This window comes from Oncorhynchus clarkii, chromosome 12, assembly GCF_045791955.1.
Source record: "Oncorhynchus clarkii lewisi isolate Uvic-CL-2024 chromosome 12, UVic_Ocla_1.0, whole genome shotgun sequence".
Classification (NCBI taxonomy): Eukaryota; Metazoa; Chordata; class Actinopteri; order Salmoniformes; family Salmonidae; genus Oncorhynchus; species Oncorhynchus clarkii.
The window spans coordinates 70743217-70762904 of NC_092158.1; the positions used below are offsets into that span (position 1 = coordinate 70743217).

Below are 19688 nucleotides of genomic sequence, written 5' to 3' on the forward strand. Positions count from 1 at the left end.
GTCATTCTATGTCGTCACTAGTTACCACATCCACAAAGGCATAAACCCAGCCTATTTCTACAATTTATCTTCTTAAAACGTGATTTTAAACCTAACCACACTGTTAATATTTTGTCTAACCCTAACCTTGAACAGTTACATATGCATTGGATTTTTTACTCATTCACCACCTGCCATCTCTCCAAAACGCCACAAAAAGTCTGTCTTGCATCCCAAAATATTAATTTTTTAGCACTTTCTTTGAGTTTGGGGTACACCTCGAAAATAAAGCCAAAGGAAATCAAATAAAAACGCAATAAAAACATTGACAAAAGGGACATTTGAAGGGTGAAGGGGGGAACAAGAGGCCTACTTTATTTACATGGCTGTTTGATAAAGACTCCATAGTCAAGACTGTTGAGGGCTTCATGAGAGCAAGTCCAGGATGGGGATGCCTTCCTCTTAAAAGTGCACCAAGAGATCTTAAAAATAAGATCAAAACCTCTACTATCCATAATGGCATAGCAATTGTATGATGAGCTCTTTATATTAGCGGCATAATTTACACAGGGCATTGGAACTCGGGCCTGAATAGTTTAATACTTCTAGGGTCATAGCCCAGAGACAACCTATACATTATACCAGGGTATACTTTTAAACAGCATGGGGAAAATAAGATGTTAACTCATTTGACAGCTTGCCTAGGCACGTTCTAGATAACCCCAATCAGACCGTATGCATTATGTGTGCTGTGAGTGAGATGATACTTACTGTACTAGTTGACTGAGTGGTTGCTCAAGTTCAGCATACTAGGGTACACAGCCAGTTAAATATATAGATGTCCACACAGTATCTTATAAAATGGCAAGCACAACCAAATTCATTTCCTGAGTTTGTGCCAAAAGGATGTTGTTCGTTGGTGCCCTTTTTCAGTCTTTTCCATAATAGAGCATCCTCATCTCCTGGTAGTGGCTCAGACAGCCAATTTACAATAAATATACATTTAAAAAAAATAAGAAAAACAGTCAAACTATCAACACAAATAAACACTTTACATTCCAGTAAAATGTACAATGTAGCAACCGGTGAATGGCAACATCAAACATAAAACCTGTGGCGAGGAAGCTTACCACAAGATGGCAACAGGCCTGGCATAGTACACCAGCACAGCCATCTTCTGACTGTACTTAAGCAGTAGTTTATGGATTTAACTCTATTTACCCCAGGCTGTTATGGAAAATAATTAACTGTTCATATAACATGAAATGGAGACAACTTTCATTAAGCAATCATCCACAGCTGCTAAGTCATCTTTTGGTTGTTGGGTATAAAGTAGGCTGCCCACACAACATGCAAGTTGTTCAGTTTCCCATGGAATTTTGCACCATTAAATACTGGGCAATATATGCATGCTTTGAATACGGCTTGGACAGTAGGTCAAATGTAGGAGGTTTGTAGGTCCCCAGGTTCTTCTCAGATTGCCCCATCTTGAAGTCACATCTTGGCCTGAGCCTTCAGAAGGCCAGATACCTGCACAGTCCCGTTTAATAGTTCCATTATGAGTCATACTTGTTTGGGCCAACATTCTTTTTATACAAATTTGAATTTCAATGTTTTTATTGTTTGACAAAATTAAACCAAATATCAAAATAGTATTAGTCTTCAATGGATCCTTGCATCATTCGTTTGTTGCATGATGTGATTTGACAGCATTATTCATTCAGGTAATGACAGAGTCCAACTGAGGAACAGCCAGACAAATTAAAAATGAGGGTGGAGTTGGGGGGTGAATCCATTTGAATAGAGTCCATGATTGAGCTACTGTATAAGTACTAGGATCCTCCAATTAACCAAACTGGAAGAAAAAATTTCCTGGTCCGGATGCTACAACACAAAACAAAAAAGTGTATATTATTCAACAGAATCTGAAATAGGCTGAATTGTGAATTTATTATTTGTTAAATCGTTTAAAAAAAAGTACTGTTGGTTCCTACAGCTGTTTGTATACATACATTGATTAGCTTCGAAACTATAGCCCTGGCCACCTCCACCACCAAAGAATGCCTTGAAAATGTTGTTGGCGTCAAAATCTGCTGGGGACAGAAACACATTATGAGGATCAACATCACAGCTGAGGGAATCAGCCAGTACAATCTCAGCACAAATTCATAAAACTAACCATGTAAAGTTAATGTGGTAAACACCCATTTACAGCTCTGAAATACACATGGCTGAACCCAGTTGATTTTTAAATCAAGTAATAGTAATTTAGTCCCTGTTAAAGCTGAAATGGGGGGGGGTGGCACCACATTTCACCCCAGCACCTTTGTTATTGTTGACGAAACAGCGCAGAGGAGCAGCCAGCGTTGTAGTGTTTTTTTTTTTTTTTTTGCATTCTAGCAGTTTCAGCCCCTTCCCCCCGGCTGATCTCCAGCCCTCACCTCCCATGTTGCCCGTGTCGTCCTCCAGATCGTGACCACTGTCGTAGCGGGATTTCTTCTTGGGGTCAGACAACACGGTGAACGCCTCGCCCACCTCCTTAAACTTCTTCTCCTCTTCCTTCTGAATCTCAGCACTGGCCGAGCTGTGACGGTCTGAGAGAGAGACAGACAAACCAGGGCCGTCAGTCAGGGGAAAAGTTCAATGTTTTATTTCCCCTTTGCATAGAAATACATCTCCTGACACTTATTTTGTTATATTAGTAAAATAGACTGGATAGTTGAACTGAGAAATGGGCTCTTAGCTACCTGGATGGTGCATGAGGGCCCGTTTACGGTAAGCCTTCTTGATCTCGTCCTCTGTGGCGTTCTTGTCCACTCCCAGCACCTTGTAGTAATCTTTTCGCTTGCTCTTCTTCAGCTCCAACTGTGCATTCTTCAGCAGGTGCTTGTGTTCTAAGGAAAGGAGTTAAGAGTGAGACGACAAAGATAGTATTAATAACCAAGAGCAGTTAGAGCACCGTAACAGCAGGAGGAGCTATACAGTAATTCCACCCCTTAGAGAACGACACCTGAGACACTGCGTCATAACAGGGTGTGGGGGGGAAAACAGGAGTGTGAAGCAACAGGACCCAGACAGAGAGGTAGCGTGGCGGCTGGGATGGAGAGAGGGGTGGTTGAGTCACACCAATGAGACAGACATACCTTTTGTTTTCTCTGTCTGGTAGACCTTCTCATAATCCCTCACAGCCTCATCGTACTCCTCCTTGTCCATGTAACTGAACACAGAGATATATAGAAACAAGCTTGAGGGATCATAACCATATCCAATGAATATCCATATTCTTGCTTGCTCTCTAATAATAAGAACTACGGACATATTGCTAGGAAACTAAGGTAGATTGACGTACCACTGTGCTCTCCGTAAATAGGCCTTGATGTAGGTCTCATCCAGCTTAACTGCCTTTGTGCAGTCTTCAATGGCCTGGTCTATTTTTTTCAGCTTTGGGAAGAAAAAAAAAAAAGAGAAAAAAGGAAATAAGAGAGTAAGAGGACTGGGGAATGTGCAAAAAAGCACAAGCCAAAAAAAAAGATGCTGGCCTAGTTCTAGATAGAGAAAATGAAGCAAAGTGCAGAGCACTGCTAAAAATACACACAGTAAGAGAGGCCTCACTCTATGAGAGGTGTGTGCGAGTTTGTGGCATACATTGTTAGTATGTGCGCACGTGTGAGCGAGAGAGTGAGTATGCGGGTGCCCATGCAGAAGGCCACCTTCACAGCCAGTACTGTAGTGCTACATTGGTCCATATGAGTGACTTCCTGGAGGATTTACAATCTAACAAGCTACACATGCTGCCAGGACACATTTTGAGCAGAGTTATACAGGTATAAGGCCTTTTAAAAATCTGTTTTGCAAAGAATTCGTGTGGAATCACAGAATCCAGACATTAATACAGAATTCAACAACACTCAAATGTATTTTACTTATTGGGAAATCAACTAAATATATTGAACTTATTAGAAAATGCATTAATTTGTCCAAGACATGCATCAGTGATTCAGTGAACTTTCTGAAGAGGCAACGGCTCAGGAATGCCCGTGTGCGTGCGGGTCTACCACTTTGTGTAGTCGTTAGTGATGATGCTAATATCACAACAACCATCTTCTGGTATATGGAAAGGCTTTCCCAAAAACATACATTTAAAATATTAAACACACAAAGTAGCCTACGCCTGCCTACCTGGCAGAATAATATCATGGATTATCAATCCAGCGGCCATTTGTTTTACAAACTCTGCAATCACATGAGCGCTACAGAAACATTGTGACCAAAAAGGTCTCTAGCTTTGCACAGTTGAATTATAGGGTAGGTGTACCCAAATGTGGTTTAAGCATGGTTGTGGACAATAATAAATACATTTGGATGTTATATCAAGTGTGATTTAGAGAGCGAAAACCTGAAGGAAAAAACCAAACCCTGGAAAAACAAAACTGAATTTGGGAAAACACTAAACGGAATCAGGCAACAAAAAATGCACACATTTTATAGGGACCTAAATGTATCAAATATCAGCTGCCTGGCTGAAAAGGCAAAACAACCACGGTGTAATATAAAACAGCAATAGCTCCTTTGCAAGCGAACAGAGAGCCTTTCAATGAAGACTAAAATATTAATAATAGGCCAAAGTGAACTGGGGACCAAAATGGCAGAAACACCAACACCAACACCATAAGACAAGACAACATGGTATGGCAGATGAGAGGGGTTCTCCTCCTGGTGCTGTGTGTTTGAGCCTCACCTTAGATCCCACAGTGCCCCTGTTACAGAAGAGCTTGGCATTGGTTTTGATGTTGTTGGGGTCTATAGTCAGGGCCTCAGAGTACAGCTCGTAGGCCGCATCATAGTTCCCATCCTTGAAGGCCTGGTTCCCATCTTCCTTCTTGGCTTTGAGTGCTTTGGCATTCTGGGTGGAAAAGAGAGAGCACTTAGCAACCTCTGCAAACTTAATGTGTCAGCAAGCCAGTAGTGGAGACTAGAGGTCGACCGATTATGATTTTTCAACGCCGATACCGGTTATTGGATGACCCCCCCCCCCCCCAAAAAGCCGATACCGATTAATCGGCCGGTTTTTATTTATTTATTTGTAATAATGACAATTACAACAATACTGAATGAACACTTAATACAATACATCAATAAAATCAATATAGCCTCAAATAAATAATGAAACATGTTCAATTTGGTTTAAATAATGCAAAATCAAAGTGTTGGAGAAGAAAGTAAAAGTGCAATATGTGCTATGTAAGAAAGCTAACGTTTAAGTTCCTTGGTCAGAACATGAGAACATATGAAAGCTGGTGGTTCCTTTAAACATGGGTCTTCAATATTCCCAGGTAAGAAGTTTTAGGTTGTAGTTATTCTAGGAATTATAGGACTATTTCCCTCATTACCATTTGTATTTCATTAACCTTTGACTATTGGATGTTCTTATTGGCACTTTAGTATTGCCAGTGTAACAGTATAGCTTCCGTCCCTCTCCTCGCTCCTCCTTGGGCTCGAACCAGGAACACAACGACAACAGCCACCATCGAAGCAGCGCTACCCATGCAGAGCAAGGTGAACAACTACTAGAAGGCTCAGAGCGAGTGACATTTGAAACGCTATTAGCGAGCGCTAACTAGCTAGCCATTTCACTTCGGTTACACCAGCCTCATCTCGGGAGTTGATAGGCTTGAAGTCATAAACAGCGCAATGCTTGACGCACAACGAAGAGCTGCTGGCAAAATGCACGAAAGTGCTGCCTACCACCGCTCAGTCAGATACTTTTATTTATTTAACTAGGCAAGTCAGTTAAGAACAAATTCTTATTTTCAATGACGGCCTAGTGGGTGAACTGCCTTGTTCAGGGGCAGAACGACAGATTTGTTCCCTGTCAGCTCGGGGGTTTGAACTTGCAACCTTCCGGTTACTAATCCAACGCTCTAACCACTACGCTACCCTGCCACTACCCTTATATGCTCCGTCAGATTATATGCAACGCAGGACACGCTAGATAATATCTAGTAATATCAACCATGTGTAGTTAACTAGTGATTTATGATTGTTTTTTTATAAGTTTAATGCTAGCGAGCAACTTACCTTGGCATACTGCATTCGCGTAACAGGCAGTCTCCTTGTAGAGTGCAACGAGAGAGAGGCAGGTCGTTATTGCGTTGGACTAGTTAACTGTAAGATTGCAAGATTGGATCCCCCCCGAACTGACAAGGTGAAAAATCTGCCGTTCTGCCCCTGAACGAGACAGTTAACCCACCTTTCCTAGGCCGTCAATGAAAATAAGAATGTGTTCTTAACTGACTTGCCTAGGTAAATAAAGGTATATACATTTATTTTAAATCAGCGCCCAAATATACCGATTTCCGATTGTTATGAAAACTTGAAAATCGGCCCTAATTAAATCGGCCATTCCTATTAATCGGTCGACCTCTAGTGGAGACAGAATTGGTTAAAGTGCTCTGTGGCTACCTCTTACAAAAAGGTAAGGATGGAGGCAATTAGTCCACATTAGCATAATTATTAGGCCGGTTAGTTGAGCCTAATTGCAGGGCTAGAGTCCTGGTGGTAGGTGGATGGAGGACTCACTCTGCAGGCCAGGCGAGCCTTCTCATGGTCAGGGGCCATGCGCAAGGCCTGGACAAAGAACTGGACAGCCTTGTCAATACAGTCCTCATAGTACAGACAGAGACCACGGACGTACAGGGCATCGCCATTAGTAGCATCCATCCGCAGGATATCACTGAGAGGACGACAAAGAAACAAGTCTTACATGACAACACACATTTCCAATTGTGTGCATCAGCTTGGGAAATTGCCTTTATTTAATGGTTTTCAACAATGTCTTGTTTACCTGGCTACCGACTGGGCCTCTGGGTAACGCCCAAGCATGGCCAGACACTCTGCTTTCAGAACCTTGAACCGATGGCAGGCTGAGGCCGACTCCAAGGCACGGTCCATGCAGAACACAACCTGCATAGTCCAGAGAGAGAGAAACACGGTCCTATCAAATCTAGCACCAATCTGCCCATTCCCCCAAATAAGGATAACAATCTGCTTGATAAAAGACAACATGCAGCCAAGAGCCTACCATCCTGAAGTCATGCTTTTCAAATCCTATTTCAGCCATCTTTTCATACTCCAGGACGGAATCTGCATTCTTTACCTGAAAATAGATCCAAACTTGAAGAAATCAAACTTATGCTTTTATATAAGGAAGCCACTACACGGCATGATGTTTTCCTCAATCTAAGCAAAACTCATGGAATATCTGTCACAGTTAAAGGATTTCAACTACTGTAGAGCAATTAGCTCTTTACAATGCAATGCTGTTAGGACCTAGTCTGCCAGACAGACTGTCTGACCCACCTCCTGCTGTGCCTGGCTGTTGTCAGGCTCCAGTTCTAGAACCCTGTGGAAACAGCGGCTGGCTGCCATAGCGTTGCCCAGGGACAAGTGGCACTTCCCCTCCCGCAGATGACCCTGTGGGAAAGTTGACTCACAGTTAAGAGGCAGGAACACTGACACAGGCAGGGAGGAGACCCACCCGCAAACCATGACTCAGATCTTTCCATTACCTTACCGTTGTACTCATCCAACTGCCAAACATACTATGAGATGAGACAAACCGGAAAGTCTGACTAACTTGTCTGCCTAGGAGCTAGCTGGGTATTCAAGGCCTGCTACGCCTGGTGGCGGACCCTACCTTCATGAAAGTGTCGTCGAGCCGCACTGCCTGCTGGGAGTCCTCCAGCGCCTCTCTGTGCCGGCTCAGCATCATCAGCGTGGCCGCCCGGTTTCCATAGTAACTGGCATTCCTAGGACACATGTCTGTCGAGAACACAATAGAAAAATAAATCAAATCACTCACTGTCATTAACAAGAATAGATGATCCTCTCCCCCACAGAAAACAAGGATGTTACCCCTCTATAAAGAGGATATTCTTTGCAGTTGATATCACTGATGGAATTCTTACCTATGGCCTTGGTGTAGTAGTTGAATGCTTCAGAGTAATCCTTCTTGATGTAGTAGGCATTACCCTGCTCCTTGAAGCTCTCCGCTTCCCTGGATGACAGAGAAATAAAAGACAGAGCTTGACAATGAGGCCATTTGTTGACATTACCCAAGAGAGAGTTCTGAGTAAAACTGCATAATGACAGGATGTAGGGATGGGCATGACTAATCGGGTACTCAAACTGACATCAAAACTCCATCTTTAACCAGAGATCACTTTTTTCCCCAAATAATGTAAAACTATTTGATCAATTTCATCTTGAAGACAACATTCATTTGCTTTGACGCTAGTGTTTGATTTGTGGGACACACACACGCACAAAGGAAAAAGAATCACAGTTCTGCTCCCTAAATTCCCTTTCCCCCCCGTGTCTCACTCAATTGTATTCGGACCTCTCCCTCTACACATGCGTTTTGGAATAATTGCATAACTTTCCACTTAGGCTACTTTGTGGTTGTCACAAGTTACCACAGCCAAAATTGTCTATATTGTAAAAATTCATAAATAGAAAGAGCTATTTGGTCTTAATTTAAGGTTAGGCATACCGTGAACAGAGTGGCCTTTTGCCATTTATTCTCACTTTGTTATTTGAAAATGAAATTAACTCCAAAATATTGCTATTTTTAAAACAATCCTTAGAAAGTTGTTGCAATTTCTGTTTAATCCACCAGAAAAGACAGAACAAATATGGTTAAACTGAAATATACTAATAGATCATTTAAAAAAAATTCAAACCCTGTTTTTTTTTTTTAATAATTTCTTGTTAATTCTATCATAAATAGGAGTGGTGTTGTCACACATGCAGCTAGCAAACATAATGGAATGTCTGCTAAACCCACAACTACAACCAACTAATTGCAGCCTTACCGCAAAAACAGAAGAGCGAAGTAGAAGGGGGAAAAGTAAGGTACTTGTCTTTTGGCCCAAGACTGCAAGAGGGAAAGATTTGATGTCCATTCCATGGCAAAAACTGATACAAAAAACAGCATTGGATTCAAAACTTAGAATTGTTTTATTAAAATTATAAAAGTGTATTGCAACCAATACACACACATACATATAGGGGTTACAACCATCCCAGCTGTGCAGATCTCGCTTCGAAGAGAGTCATTAGATCATTTGTTTTGGTACTGTCCACATGTAGATTGTTTTTGGTCACATTCCAGGAATGGCTGAAGAATTGCAACATTTACCCAGAGCTAACTCTACAAATAGCACTACTGGGTGATTTAAAAAAGTCAGTCAACCGATCAATAATACTTTGAGCAAACTTTTACATTTAAATTATATTCTGTAGAACGGAATAGAAAGGTTCAGAACTTCTGGGAAATATTACAGCTGAAAAATATATTGCAAATAGAAGAAAAAGGGGATGGTCTTCAGAGATAGATGGGAATGGTTGAGGGTAGCTGAAGGATGTGATTAAAAACAAACAAAAGATAATACTAAAATAGAATGTGTCCGTAAAATGTACACTGCTCAAAAAAAATAAAGGGAACACTTAAACAACACAATGTAACTCCAAGTCAATCACACTTCTGTGAAATCAAACTGTCCACTTAGGAAGCAACGCTGATTGACAATAAATTTCACATGCTGTTGTGCAAATGGAATTGACAACAGGTGGAAATTATAGGCAATTAGCAAGACACCCCCAATAAAGGAGTGGTTCTGCAGGTGGTGACCACAGACCGACCACTTCTCAGTTCCTATGCTTCCTGGCTGATGTTTTGGTCACTTTTGAATGCTGGCAGTGCTTTTACTCGAGTGGTAGCATGAGACGGAGTCTACAACCCACACAAGTGGCTCAGGTAGTGCAGCTCATCCAGGATGGCACATCAATGCGAGCTGTGGCAAGAAGGTTTGCTGTGTCTGTCAGCGTAGTGTCCAGAGCATGGAGGTGCTACCATGAGACAGGCCAGTACATCAGGAGATGTGGAGGCCAACAACCCAGCAGCAGGACCGCTACCTCCGCCTTTGTGCAAGGAGGAGCAGGAGGAGCACTGCCAGAGCCCTGCAAAATGACCTCCAGCAGGCCACAAATGTGCATGTGTCTGCTCAAACGGTCAGAAACAGACTCCATGAGGGTGGTATGAGGGCCCAACGTCCACAGGTGGGGGTTGTGCTTACAGCCCAACACCGTGCAGGACGTTTGGCATTTGCCAGAGAACACCAAGATTGGCAAATTCGCCACTGGCGCCCTTGTGCTCTTCACAGATGAAAGCAGGTTCACACTGTGACAGACGTGACAGAGTCTGGCGACGCCGTGGAGAACGTTCTGCTGCCTGCAACATCCTCCAGCATGACCGGTTTGGCGGTGGGTCAGTCATGGTGTGAGGTGGCATTTCTTTGGGGGGGCCGCACAGCCCACCATGTGCTCGCCAGAGGTAGCCTGACTGCCATTAGGTACCGAGATGAGATCCTCAGACCCCTTGTGAGACCATATGCTGGTGTGGTTGGCCCTGGGTTCCTCCTAATGCAAGACCATGCTAGACCTCATGTGGCTGGAGTGTGTCAGCAGCTCCTGCAAGAGGAAGGCATTGATGCTATGGACTGGCCCACCCGTTCCACAGACCTGAATCCAATTGAACACATCTGGGACATCATGTCTCGCTCCATCCACCAACGTGGCGTTGCACCACAGACTGTCCAGGAGTTGGCGGATGCTTTAGTCCAGGTCTGGGAGGAGATCCCTCAGGAGACCATCCGCCATCTCATCAGGAGCATGCCCAGGCGTTGTAGGGAGGTCATACAGGCACGGAGGCCACACACTACTGAGCCTCATTTTGACTTGTTTTAAGGACATTACATCAAAGTTGGATCAGCCTGTAGTGTGGTTTTCCACTTTAATTTTGAGTGTGACTCCAAATCCAGACCTGTGTGATTTTGTTGTCAGGACATTCAACTATGTAAAGAAAAAAGTATTTGATAAGAATATTTCATTCATTCAGATCTAGGATGTGTTATTTTAGTGTTCCCTTTATTTTTTTTGAGCAGTGTATATAGTATGTGTAAGCTGGAAGTAGAAGCCTAACGTCTCAAACACACCGACAGCCTCATTGTGCTAAATAGTATGCAGCATCCTCTGGATATGTATGCAACAAAAGTTCAACGTTCACCTTCTGCTACCATTTCTGTCAAGCAGTCTGCGCATACAGTTTGACGCATACGTTAAATAAATCCAACGTATGCACCACACAGAATGCACTGCAACAGCCTCTGCAATGCAATGCTGCAAGGCAAACGCAGCTTTTCATTGGAAATGAATGCAATTCTGGTGTACCAAAATTCAACGACACTGTCGGTGTGTTGTTATCCATTAGTTTACTCCAATTAGGGGAGGTAGGGTTAGGAGAAAATAATACAGTAAAATATATGGGGCATTGGAAATGATGCAGACAATTACATTGATAGTTACAATCTATATGCAATATTAAAGCTGACCGACTCCCTAAAAAAAAAAGGATTAGGTTTAAAATCTGATTTTCCAGAGCAAAATTGTGGAAACTGGTAGGGTTTAACTTTGTGGCAACTACCGTTAGTGTTGACCTTACTTTGCAATTAGAAGTCGATAGACATTTTCAGTGTAGAACCTGCCAAAACATTAGTTTGAGTAAGACAAAGAGCATATTTTTTTTTAGAATCATTACGCCTACTCACCAAACAGATGCCCTGGCCAAAATACATCCACATGCAGTGTTCAATGTAGAATTGTTCATCCATTTAGAAAATTCCAAGGAACAGGCATAATAAACTAAAAGTACACATATTGCTTTGTAACCATTAATACTTTTTTCAACTAGCCAAATTAGGCCCTGTTTCAAATTGTCACTGAGAACAACAGGTCCAGACGCAAATCACTTTGCATTATTCTGTTCCATTTTTATATTACATCATGTTTTTTTACTATAAAATAGGTGTCGACTGTGATAAGGGCTCGGGAAATAATAGCGTCTTGTCTTCTAAATTAAACACATCAAGGCTATGACATTGCACAGCCATAGGCTTCTACATGCAAGTGCCACACAGCTGAGGTTTTTGAAGATTGGGTTCCATGATATAATATAACCAGTTGGTATTACAGATTCAATAAATAAATCATAAATGCCACTTATTTTATTGACTGAATAATAAATTATCAAATTTAGCAGTTAGGATTAGTGTACTCAAAAAAATATAATGTAAGTACTCGGTCAAAAAAAGGTCAAATTCCCATCCCTAACAGGTCATACTGTATCATCCACAGAGACAAAATAGACCAAGTAAATGTGAAAAAGGACCTTGAGGAAAACCTCTAGGTGCATTTGTGAGTAATCAACGACTTCATCCCAGCCTGTGTCGCAGACTGCAAGGAGGTAGGATATTACATGATACTGCATATTATACATAACTGCTGACAAGCAAAACACACAGACAAGAGACAATACTAGGATGAAAGGTCTTCTTTAAATGATAATTCACTCTGGTTGTAGACCAGGGCTAATCTAGGTCTATGATAGACCAGTAGTGTTCAGGAAGCAATCTGATATTCTACTGTTTCCAAACATGTATGCTGGAAGAGTTAACCTTGGTGTGCAGGTGGGAGAGGGGGTAAAGAGCTGCGAAAATCATCTAAACATAGAAAGAGCCATAACAGCAGGCAGTGAGGGGTCTCAGCCAATGGAAATAGAGGTAGTGGCCACAGCTCACAAACAGAGCAGCTATCTGAGCTCAGTGGGAAATAGAGGCAGATCACCAGGGAGCACATGGCAAGACAAGCCAGGAAGAGGGCAACTGCCATTTTCTTGGAATCTGTATTTATTTAACTAAGAACAAAAAAGTTAAGAACAAATGATTATTTACAAGAGTGGCAGATTTTTACCTTGTCAGCTCAGGGACCTGCCGCCCCAACATCTTCACCATGCTTCACTTCAAATCACAATCAGGGCAAGAAAGCTGACAATGAAGCAAAACTGAAAATAAAGGCAATTTTCCAAGACAATGCCTTGCCCTTGTTAATGTTCTTGAGGAAACAGGACGGTTACCCCTATATCACCTGATCATAACACATTGGTTGGTTATTGAACTTGTGGCCCCCACTGTTGCCAAGAGGAAAGTTGAGAGAATTACTAGTGGTAGGAATATATTAGCTAGGCCCAGCGTCATTAATATATGGATCTGGCTAGGCCTAGCTGACAACCTCGGATACATTCACAGTAAAAAAAAATGGCTCACCCTTCAGGCATACCAAGAAGACCATGTCAGTCAATAGTATGTTACCTCATACAAAGCCTAACTTATAGCTGTCTCGTTCAGGTCATCAAGACCTGAGAATGTTCTGGAAGAACGTCACTCAGCGAGGACAATCAGTGGGCAGAGTGGGGCAAGATTTTGGGGACTTTTCTGGGTCGTGCGTGGGTACATAGCTAGCTAACATAACTGTTAGTATTGCTAAGTAAATAATTAGCTTAACACATTTGGTTAAAAAAATATATAGAACAAAAACATTAACCATAGGCTTTGCGACCGTCATAGCTAACGGCTACTTAGCTAACGTTAGTTAGCTTGCTATTGTACTAGCTAGTTGGCTAACGTTAGCTAGCCATAACAACACACGACGGTGCAAACTTTGTCACAAACTGTGACTAACTTTCTTTGTTAGGTAACATTAACACAACAGATAGTCAACTTTATTTGTTGGTATGGATTTTTCAAAAAGAGAAATGGCTAACCGGTTAGCAAGGCCTAATTCCCGTGTGACACAAAGCAAAAGCAAACCAACACTAGCCAGACCAAGATTATAATAACATGACAATGGCACGAGAACACTCAAATCTAAAGTGTAACATTTGTTGTACATTTTCCCGCAACGTACCTCTCCAATTCCTCGTCGCTGAGTATTTCCATTTCAGGATCCATAGTCACATCGCAGTCATCAACCGTCGCCATTTTGCTGGGACTGAGAAGGGGAGGGGGGTGATTGACAACTAGACAAGGCGATCACTGAAAGTTAGTCCTGTATTTTTAACTGAAACCTGGCAGTCTCAAAACCTTTTAGGTCCACCAGCATCTACTAAGCTAACATATTTAATTGTTTAAGATGGTCATACCAAGGATCATTTAGATATTTGATTTGGAATTTTAGGACCAATTTATGTATCAAAAATAACATCTTGAATTTGGCCTTACTGCTATTAGCCCATAGAAACACATTGGATAACATATTTATACATGGAAAAACATAGGCCAAAATGAAGTTTTGAATTGTCTACCCTTAATAATATATAAGAAAGATCAGGCAACTTTTTATTAAAATTTTTTTACACACATATTTAACCCTTTTTTTTTAGACACTAAACTACTTCCATATATACTGCCATTAATTGTTTTAACTGGTACCGGGCTACCTTCAGGCGAGTGTTGTGAGGCTTACGTCCTAAATCAAAACAACCGACACGTATGAGTTCGTGAGAGACTCACCTTCATCATATCAGTGTGTAGGCCAAACACTTCGGAAGCTACAGACAGAAAGTGGCAGATAGGCCGTAAAGTCTCACTTTAAAATGGTTTTTCGCCCAATAGTTTTTGTCCCAGGAGTTGGCATTGGCAAGAAAGCAGAAACAGGCCCCCAGCCAGGGTAAAACAATGCATGATCGGACAGGCTATTTTGTCAGTAAAAATAGAGTAACATTGAACTAGCTCGCTCTATTAAAATAGAAAATGTTAATGTCTTCCATCCTCTGCAGCTGTGGCTCAAACAAGTCTTACGACCATCGGACGCTAGAGGTCTCAGTTACTAAAAGTAGTGAGGAAGATGTTACGTAAGCATAGTAAACAAGAAGTATTTTTGGATAGTGGTGTCTGGAATTTACGGGAGCGCTGTATTTACATTTTGAAGGTAAAAAGATTGTAAGGAAATAAAATGTTGAATTGAGTTATCTGTACGAACATAACAATGGACAATATCACTTAAATATAATAGTTAGCTAACTAAATGCATGCTACACGTTAGCATGTAGCTAGCAAGCTAGCTACGGGTCCTAATAATATCATGTTCTGCTACGTGAGGGAAAACGTCCTACCTCTATGACTTGTAAGAAAAAAGTGTGTGTGTGTGTGTGTGTGTGTTTTGCTAGCTGCAGAGACATCTGTCATCTAACTTGTTATTCAATTACAGAGTTGCCAAGAGACTGATCATCATCATGGGCAAGAGTTGTAAAGTGGTGGTGTGTGGTCTGGCTGCCGTTGGCAAGACTGCTGTCCTGGAGCAACTGCTGTATGCCAATCATATTGCGGGTAAGCAATTAATTCGTAAGACCTAGCTAGATCAAGGACAATGTTGATGTTTTGACTACACAGATCACCTGTCCCCCCCCCCCCCCCCTAGGCTCAGAGCCCATGGAGACCCTGGAGGATATCTATATTGGCTCCATAGAAACGGACCGTGGCACTCGAGAGCAAGTGCGCTTCTACGACACCCGGGGTCTTCGTGATGGTCTGGAGTTCCCTCGCCACTACTTCTCCTTTGCGGACGGTTTTGTCCTGGTCTACAGCATCGACAGTAAGGAGTCCTTTAAACGGATGGAGGCCCTCAAGAAAGACATTGACCGCTACCGTGATAAGAAAGAGGTAAGGACTTTCATCGATTTCAATGGTAATTGTAAAGCACAGTGTCATGTAGGCGAGTTAAATAACAGCGCAGACTTCAGGACAAAACAGACCCTGCTGATGAATGGCCGTCCTATCGCCTCTGACTGCAGACCGTCAGCCACCTTTATTGTTTGTTAATTTCCTGATGGTCCTACGTGTTGAATCACCACCGCACATCAACAGCCAGCAGGTTATGTACTACGCGTGGCGACATTCGTTATGGTGTGTCTTGTCCTAAAGTTCTTATCTACACACCACACTCCACTTGCTGATATACAGGTGATGTGAGGTTGTGCTAAATGGATGAGATGATCTGTCCACAGGTGAACATAGTGGTGCTGGGCAACAAGCTAGACATGCAGGAGCAGAGGAGAGTGGACTCTGAAGTGGCCCAGTACTGGGCCAAGACAGAAAAGGTGCGTCTGTGGGAGGTGTCTGTGGCTGACCGGAGGACCCTCATCGAGCCTTTTGTCCACCTGGCCAGCAAGATGACCCAGCCCCAGAGCAAATCATCCTTCCCCCTCAGCCGCAATAAGAACAAGGGGAATGGCTCTGTCGATAGCTGAGGGATTAGGGGGATGGAAGAGGGAAAGAGTAGTAGGGGAAACACAATAGACTGATTGTTAGCCTATCACAAATACAGCCAATTTTATGTATGCACAAATGTACACTGACTGAAACAAATGGTTTCATGGAGATTTTGACTGATATTAGACTCATATTTGACCATTTAGACTGATCTTTGACGACAAGTAAATGTTGACATCAAAAGTAACACAAATGGATAATCAAGAGGGTTGTTTGTATCATGGAGGATACATAAGGGATTATATTACTGTTAATTAATCATGAGATTTGTTACACTACTGGCATGCCATCTACTCAGATGAAATATGGAAACTATTTTAGCATGGATGATCTGAATTTAATTTTAAGTTAGAGTACATGAAACAAATCCATATTTATTTATTTTTGAATCCCTCCCCTTTTTCCCCCCAATTTCGTAGTATCCAATTATTAGTAGTTACTATCTTGTCTCATCGCTACAACTCCCGTACGGGCTCGGGAGAGACGAAGGTCGAAAGTCATGCATCCTCTGAAACCCAACCAAGCCGCACTGCTTCTTAACACAGCGCGCATCCAACCCGGAAGCCAGCCACACCAATGTGTCAGAGAAAACACTGTGCACCTGGCGACCTTGGTTAGCGCGCACTGCGCCCGGCCCGCCACAGGAGTCGCTGGTGCGCGATGAGACAAGGATATACCTACCGGCCAAACCCTCCCTAACCCGGACGACGCTAGGGCAATTGTGCGTCGCCCCACGGACCTCCCAATCGCGGCCGGCTGCGACAGAGCCTGGGCAGGAACCCAGAGTCTCTGGTGGCACAGCTAGCTCTGCGATGCAGTGCCCTAGACCACTGCGCCACCTGGGAGGCCGCAAATCCATATTTTGAAGAATTAAAAAAACATTCCTCTATTCTTTTAGCGATGTTAGAAATGTTACTGCCTTTTGAGATCGCTTTGAGTTTTAGAATGACATTATTGTCTAAAGATTTGAATTGTGGCTGACAGACTAGTCTCTTGGTGAACAGGGTGTTTGAAGAGCTTCCTGCCTGCTGGACAGGCCCTGAAGAGCTCTTGACCACAGCCTAAACTCGCTGAATTATCTGTACCTTATCAGAAACTCCTTACTGTCCTTGAAAACCATGGGGTATCCTTGATCTTTGCTACTGAGCTATGTTGGTCAGACGAAATGCAAATGTATTTCATTTTCAAATTATTTAACAGACTGAAGCTATTTAATGCCATTTCAGGGTCCATAGTTATTGTGCAACATTTCATGTGTGTGTCACTGAACAAGAAAGATGCCTTGGCCTAGTTTGGAGTAGTTTTTTGCTTTGACTATTCACAGATCTTTATATTTGTGTTATGTTTGGACATTGTTCATCTCTGTCTTTATGTCTGTATTATTGATGTGCATATTATTTTCATGATACATATTGGGGCATTTATACTCTGATGCAATATACAGCACAGTATTTATCTTTTAACATGTTCTGGAGACTGGATAATTGTTTGCATGTCGTGTAAACAAATAAAAAGATTCGCTCGGCATCTAAGTTGACGCTGTTGTGTATCTTTGATTTGCATGATTTATGAAGAAATTAAACACAATACAAACATTTTAATGTCTTAATTAAAATATTCCTACATTGCTGATATTCCTACATTGCTGCCATCGCCACAGATCATTCCCATGAGCTAGGATAAAGATCTACAGAGATCTCTAAACTTTGCTCAAATCCATCCAAACTCTGCCTCCATGTCAGAAATGTGGAGAAGGAGAGAGAGGAGTCAGAGTAGTGTCACAGAATAGCTCATGCATTTTCAAAGGGCAACATTTTAAAGCAGCTTGGATGACCAACGATTCAACTTAGTTTCTCTCACTGCTGTGTAGCAGCTCCCTGGGGGGCTGGCGGGTAGCCTAGTGGTTAGAGAGGTGAGCCAGCAACTGAAGGGTTGCCAGTTCAAATCCTGGGACTGACAGGGGAAAATCAGGTAGGAAATGAGCTGGCTACCAGAGGGTTTCTGGTATCAAATCCTAGATTCCTTCAGTTGTGCCTGTAAGCAAAGCCCCAGTTGTGCCTGTAAACTGCTCCCTGGTTGCTGAGTGTGGCAGCCCCCCACACCGCTCCAACAAACGAGTATGTGTGTCTTTTGGAGGGGTTGGGTTAAAAGCGGAAGTCAAATATCGGTTGGACCTTGTGTGCAATTGGCCTTTTGTTCTTTAGTGGTAATTGCTGTGAGTACGTCTGTACAAATCCATTATAAAGGCTTCATCTCTGCCTTTGATGTAAGATACTTCAGACGAGATTCTTTGTAGTCTATATTTAACCTGACATTGACAACAGTCAGGTTAGGTATGATTCCTCTCCCCAGTAATGAATGGCATTGGTTCTGTGGAATAGATTGCTGAAACATCTATTTTATACCGTTGGAACTATACATCTAAATATTTCAAGCACAAAAGAAAACCTATTTTAAGTGGCCATTTTATGTTGAAACAGTGTTGTAGTAGAGATAGGTCCCCGTGGTGATGAGAATTCTGCCCTACATACACTGAGACAAGGTCAGACATGTTTATGTAGAGCAAATGAAGCTGCCAACAGTTCCACATGGACCAGCTGACTGGAAAGGTTAATGTAAGCTAATGAGAAAACCTCAAGTGGAACGTTTCGGAATTGATACTATACTCACCTTCAGAGCACAAGCAGAATGTTGTTTCTCAGTTCAAACAGGTTGTTTTTAATGACGAGCCAGTGTGCTGATGATGTTCTTTACTAAGAAATTGTGCATTTACTGAGTCACATGTATGGATCATTATAAACTATCATAGTGTTTACAACCCACATTTATTGTCTTCTTACACAGTACATAAGGTACAATAACTTTAACACAAAACAGCCTCCAGGACCCTATATAACCCGCCACACTCTCATACATTTTCTTATCTACGTTTAACAGAGGGCAATGAACCATAAAACATCTCACTCTCTATATTGATCTCCTGTTAAAATGTGACATTTACCACACGGCTTGAAATACACACTGTGAATACTGCGGTTGGAGCGAGGGGAGCAGTAGACTTGTGACCTGTCCCCGTTGTGATTTATGAACGCACCTCTTCAACTAGACTACCGCCAAAACCATTTCCCCAAGGATGACACTAAGACAAAAAAATACCAAGGCAATGTCCTTTTATCTCTACTCCAATAATGTTTTACTGTCATAGCAAAAAACACCAGATTCATCTTCAGTGCTGCAGCTGAGCATCTAGCTAGGCTCCCCCAGGGACATGCAGGACCAATGGGATTTCTCCCCCTTTCTTTTTACAGTGGAGATTATTTATCTCAACCCTGGCAGTTGCTATAGTGACCTTCTAATCGCAGCATTTCCCTCCCAGCACTATGTCTTCAAGAGGAGGTGTGTGATTTAAGGGGTTGGATAGAGAAAGGCCGGCACACAGGTTGAACAATGGACTCGTGATTTGGCATGATGATGTGCCCCATGTGG

At 42.3% G+C, this 19688-nt stretch overlaps 2 protein-coding genes across 5 annotated transcripts; one reads left to right on the forward strand and one right to left on the reverse strand.

Annotated features, from left to right (window-relative positions):
- Positions 1 to 328: 328 nt before the first annotated feature.
- On the reverse strand, positions 329 to 14762 carry LOC139421165 (dnaJ homolog subfamily C member 7-like). Of its 3 annotated transcripts, none has more exons than XM_071171777.1 (15): positions 14445 to 14762; positions 13840 to 13923; positions 7947 to 8035; positions 7676 to 7800; positions 7339 to 7452; positions 7061 to 7135; positions 6824 to 6942; positions 6559 to 6712; positions 4718 to 4882; positions 3329 to 3420; positions 3123 to 3196; positions 2727 to 2873; positions 2421 to 2573; positions 1992 to 2069; positions 329 to 1863 (listed from the first exon to the last, which is right to left on the reverse strand). In XM_071171777.1, exons 2-15 carry the CDS (start codon positions 13911 to 13913, stop codon positions 1826 to 1828), a joined length of 1497 nt encoding a protein of 498 aa, XP_071027878.1. In that variant the 5' UTR covers positions 13914 to 13923; positions 14445 to 14762; the 3' UTR covers positions 329 to 1825. The 3 variants fall into 3 exon arrangements, with proteins under 3 accessions (XP_071027878.1, XP_071027877.1, XP_071027879.1); XM_071171776.1 differs by having other exon boundaries at positions 1992 to 2072; XM_071171778.1 differs by having other exon boundaries at positions 13840 to 13951; positions 14445 to 14746.
- A 13-nt stretch (positions 14763 to 14775) lies between these two features.
- LOC139421167 (NF-kappa-B inhibitor-interacting Ras-like protein 2) lies at positions 14776 to 17734 on the forward strand. 2 transcript variants are annotated; one of them, XM_071171779.1, is made up of 4 exons: positions 14776 to 14862; positions 15142 to 15260; positions 15352 to 15593; positions 15938 to 17734. In XM_071171779.1, exons 2-4 carry the CDS (start codon positions 15167 to 15169, stop codon positions 16178 to 16180), a joined length of 579 nt encoding a protein of 192 aa, XP_071027880.1. In that variant the 5' UTR covers positions 14776 to 14862; positions 15142 to 15166; the 3' UTR covers positions 16181 to 17734. The 2 variants fall into 2 exon arrangements, with proteins under 2 accessions (XP_071027880.1, XP_071027881.1); XM_071171780.1 differs by having other exon boundaries at positions 14800 to 14862; positions 15400 to 15593; positions 15938 to 16203.
- Positions 17735 to 19688: the final 1954 nt, after the last annotated feature.

What these genes read in the sequence shown, in the direction of transcription:
- LOC139421165 (XM_071171776.1), bottom strand. Translation starts at nt 13,913, where the DNA reads ATGGCGACGGTTGATGACTGCGATGTGACTATGGATCCTGAAATGGAA. An exon ending in AGCGACGAGGAATTGGAGAG is followed by an intron (nt 8,036 to 13,839) that starts GTACGTTGCGGG and finishes TCTGTCATCCAG; the next exon opens with GGAAGCGGAGAGCTTCAAGG. An exon ending in GAGGCCCAGTCGGTAGCCAG is followed by an intron (nt 6,713 to 6,823) that starts GTAAACAAGACA and finishes TCGTCCTCTCAG; the next exon opens with TGATATCCTGCGGATGGATG.
- LOC139421167 (XM_071171779.1), top strand. Translation starts at nt 15,167, where the DNA reads ATGGGCAAGAGTTGTAAAGTGGTGGTGTGTGGTCTGGCTGCCGTTGGC. An exon ending in GTATGCCAATCATATTGCGG is followed by an intron (nt 15,261 to 15,351) that starts GTAAGCAATTAA and finishes CCCCCCCCCTAG; the next exon opens with GCTCAGAGCCCATGGAGACC. An exon ending in GCTACCGTGATAAGAAAGAG is followed by an intron (nt 15,594 to 15,937) that starts GTAAGGACTTTC and finishes ATCTGTCCACAG; the next exon opens with GTGAACATAGTGGTGCTGGG.